Below are 4,350 nucleotides of genomic sequence, written 5' to 3' on the forward strand. Positions count from 1 at the left end.
CTCACCTGGTACCGTCCATGCAAACATGCCGAATGCACGCTCCGCATAGGTCACTGCCACAGCGGCCGATCCCAAGACTTCTTCGGGTGATAGAATTGAATAGAAAGCAACATTAGCCATCACATAGACAATGGTGACCAATGTACAAGAGATGGCAATAGCGCGGGGCAAATTCTTGACAGGATCCTTAAGCTCTTCAATAATGAAGTTCNGAATAAAATCCGGATAGCATGGATATCCGGTTAATATTCGTTTGTGTAGTTATCCGGATTTACGAAGAACCGGTTAATATTCGTATCGTATAAAATCAACAAAATTTGGTAAAGCATTAACTACGACCAAAAGTATCATAGCAGCTTTCACTAATCAGTCCACGATATTTTAAAGCCATGAAAAATTCTCGCGATCAATTAATAAAAACTGGAAGAGTGGCCGTTGGGAAATGCATACATTTTATTAATTTATTCGGCCTATGTTGGAAATTAACTAAATTATTAAAATTTGATATCCGGAGATCTAACGAAAAATCCGGATTTATTTGTAAATTTTTACTGTGGCGTATTAATAATCATTTCAATAGCGTGGTACGATTTGTTTGTTAGGAAAAATGGAAAACAACGTTGCTTAAGCGGATATCCGAATATTAACTGAGCTTCCAGGATATCCGGATTTTCCGTTTGGTTCTTCAGATATTCGGTTTATCCGGATAGTTGAAAAGTCCGGATGGAATTCTAGGCCTAATCCGTACTCAAATCATTGGTTAGCTTTCTAACTACATCCAAACTAAACGAATATAACTAACTTTTTTACTCTGGGTAATAGGTCTTTAGGTAGACAATTTACCAATTTGTTAGCGGGTGCTCAGACCATCGAAAGCCTCGTCAGAAACTGGGCGAATATTTTGGCCAGCACGATGGGCTGCGAAGTTCAGCTAGGTATTTGCTTTCATTGGGCTGATGAGACTGCAGACGGTTGGTGGAATTGCAGACTGGTGGAAAAAATACCTAGCTGTTATCGGCATAGGTGTCTACCTCACCTAGTACCTTGAATAGGACCAGACATTAGAATTGAGGGCATGTAGTCCGAGTGTTGTTTTACGCACCCATGGTTTGGGTTAGTTTGGACACGAAAAATGTCTTTTACATTACATTAATACTTAAGTGTCTACGTTAACTACTGCATATGGTACATTATACTAAAGTCACTATTATCACTAGATGTAAGTATGTATATTGTAATGTAAAATATCGAATGCTAATTAACGAAGAGTGTTAAATAGCGAACTTTGAAAAATCTCAGTGAAGGTAAATAGGTTATCGTGGATGAACCCATTCAGTATTGGTAAGCAAACTTAAGCCACCATGACCTCTTTGTGATACAGTATGAGATTATCTTTACAATTTCCTTATCCAAATAAGTGAAACCAATTCGTCGTTCAGGTGAAGGTCACAAAAAAGTAGCGGCGAATCGAATGTCGGCGGGTTCTCGCCAATGCGCGATATTGATATATGTACATAGATCACGATGCAGAAAATGACGGTGGCGTCATTCGCGTACCGAAAGAAGTCATTCGACGGCAGACACATTAAATTGGCGTGCGTTCCCCGATTATCTATGTACATACACACACATGTTGAAGCAGTGGTCGCATCAGTCGGCAAAGTGGGCTAATATTTTAGCTAATTTACGCCAGATGGATGTGACCCTTCACGTTGACTCTGCAGATCATCTACCATTCGCCCTTTTGCTAAAGTAATTTTATAATTAAACGGAATATGGATTAAACGGATACAGGTTCGAGATTCGGTTCTGTTTCCATGTATAGGTAAAAATCTGAATGCCCTTATCTTGCAATTCTTTTCACCATTAAATTCCATAGGTAGGACAACGTACTGCGAAATGCACTTGTAGCGTATGTGGTTGCAGACACCGTGCAAATATCAAAATCAATAGTTCAGCTGAACGAACATTTTGAAGACACTTCGATGTGTGAGCAGACCTGCCATTGCAATAGGCCTGCTGGCAGCGATAATTTATTTATTTATATTAAATTCTCTGCCAGATTTGTATATATAGTGGTTTTTCACGTACCTTAAGGTGGAAAGTAGTAAGGTTTATCGGTCGAAAGTCATTTGGCTTACATGGCAGGGTCTTTCTCGCTTTACAATAAACGCAACTTTGGAAGAGGTTTAATCCTGGTCTATGAAGTTTAGTCTTAAACAGCCCTTAGAAATAACATTTGACAACGGGTGAAGAATTCCCGATAACGTTATTATTATTTTTTTATTCGGCAAGGAAAATTCGGTACTTTACTTCTCAGTCTATTCTTTTGACGTCCGTAAATTATGAAAATACTATGTTTCAGAAGAAAAGTGAAAATAACGCCAGTTTTTAAAGGACATGCTGGAGATTTTACCAGTACTTTTCTCAAGTAATTCTCCTCTAACTGTTCTTGTATGTACGGAGACCGGCTCGATTTTCCTGATTACACTTTTAAGGCTACCTAGTAGGCAGACCACGTTCCTTTTCGTTTTGCACGATTGAATTGTTTCCTGCTTTCTCTCCAAGGAGGTGGATCCCTCCCATTCATCCACCAGTGTGGATTTCACCTTCATTTAGGGATTATTCTTTGCAATCAACGGCTTTCTCAACTGTTTTGGATGGGCGCTTAAGTCGCCGATAGAAGCAAGTGATTAGAAAATTTAGTCTTACCAGTGATATTAGTTGAAAGGGGCACTATTTTATGTATATGGTATGCACATACATATATCTATGTAAAATATTGCGTGTGCATATAATATTAAAATAATTTCTTATCGCCTGAAAGCCAATTACTTAAATCCCATTACTTTGTTTGTTAATATATTTTATTGGACATTCTCCACTGATTTCCTGTCTGTCTGCCACTTTGTTTGCCCTTCGTACTTACGTGTGTACATACATATGTATGTATGTGTTTACGTATTTTCTCATGTCAACTTACCAGCCATTGTAGGCGAACAATCCAGAGTAAAAGGACAACGCTAGTGAAGTTACTCTCGTGTCTGTATTCTCGAATGTAAAGTATTCCACTTTGCCCAAGGACAGTTGGTATACGCCGGTGGCGATGATGATGAAGAGCGCCAATAGCTTGGCATATGTGAAGATATCCTGCACAGCGGTGGCCCATTTAACGTCCCAGCAGTTAATGAAGGTTAAGACCACTAAAATGAAAGCGAATGGATGGCAAAATGTCACAATGAAACGGAACAATTAGACTAGATGAAAATAAATGCGAAGCAGTAAATTTAATAAAATTGTTTAGAAATATATTCTAAGAGATTTTAAGAGAATGCAGTGCAATGACTGGCTTAATATTTTCAGTTAGACTTTTGTAAATGCAAAACACAAACTGCATACATATGTAAGTATGTATGGGTTTACGGATGTCTAAAGTTAATTGAATATTGTTGATTCTTTCGATTCTCAGTTAAGGAGTTTGTTTAGGCGCGTCTGCTAACACCAGGCGCCTAAATACATGCTATGTACTGCTGCATGAGCAAAAATTTCCTTTATGCAATTTTTGCACATGCACTTCTCAACTGCCATGTAATTGAACTTTCTTAAGTTCTAATTAGATGGCACTTCAAAGTATGCTCTGCCTAGTCGGATGCATCCTCCGGACACTGCTTCCGGAGCATTTTGCGGACTCTGCATGACTTACAACCATGCAGAGGTGGCAAACGAACTTTGCCATTGGCCACAGTGCCTACCCACCATTTTTGAACCAATAAATATTTTTTTTTATANCAACCATGCAGAGGTGGCAAACGAACTTTGCCATTGGCCACAGTGCCTACCCACCATTTTTGAACCAATAAATATTTTTTTTTATATAAATACATACATGCAAACATACCTGTCTCCCCTCTCACTGAGTTATTCAGAGTTTCTATATATTCTTAACTTTAGCTACTCATTTAAGAACACATAACTACGTATATGTATGTATGTATGTATATGCGAGTGTGATTGAAGATATCACAAATGTCGAAGAGTATCAATAATAATACATATTTAGTATGAAACTCATTAGAAAATAAATATGCTACTAATTGTATTTATGGCTTGCCTCTAACTGAAGTGCTTCGAAAAATTTGCAATGTGGGTTTAACTAAAGTATTTTTGAAAGGCAATTTCCAAACAAATTTTTGCCGAACTTCCGATCCCCAGGGTTTTAAATTTTTCATCATAAAACATACTGAGTTTGGGCATTACAGTCAGTTCTTAAAGTACGGTGACCATTTGTCCTGTATTATACGGTGTAGTAGCGTTGTATAGGCTAGCTTAAGTAATAGATTAATAAATCAT

The 4,350-nt window shown here is 37.9% G+C and overlaps 1 protein-coding gene across 1 annotated transcript in view; it reads right to left on the reverse strand.

The window, feature by feature from the left end:
- Positions 1 to 3: 3 nt before the first annotated feature.
- LOC108372563 (Y+L amino acid transporter 2) overlaps positions 4 to 4,350 on the reverse strand; it is a gene marked incomplete at its 3' end in the record, with an annotated part of 31,773 nt that continues 27,426 nt past the window's right edge. The window contains exons 4-6 of the mRNA XM_017628289.1: positions 2,984 to 3,203; positions 2,430 to 2,438; positions 4 to 211 (exon numbers count right to left, since the gene is read on the reverse strand). Of these exons, the coding sequence (XP_017483778.1) occupies positions 4 to 211; positions 2,430 to 2,438; positions 2,984 to 3,203 (437 nt within the window). The remainder of the gene's footprint in view (positions 212 to 2,429; positions 2,439 to 2,983; positions 3,204 to 4,350) is intronic.

This window comes from Rhagoletis zephyria, unplaced genomic scaffold (assembly GCF_001687245.7).
Source record: "Rhagoletis zephyria isolate East Lansing unplaced genomic scaffold, Rhagoletis_zephyria_1.1 Rzeph_scaffold_05866, whole genome shotgun sequence".
Lineage (NCBI taxonomy): Eukaryota > Metazoa > Arthropoda > Insecta > Diptera > Tephritidae > Rhagoletis > Rhagoletis zephyria.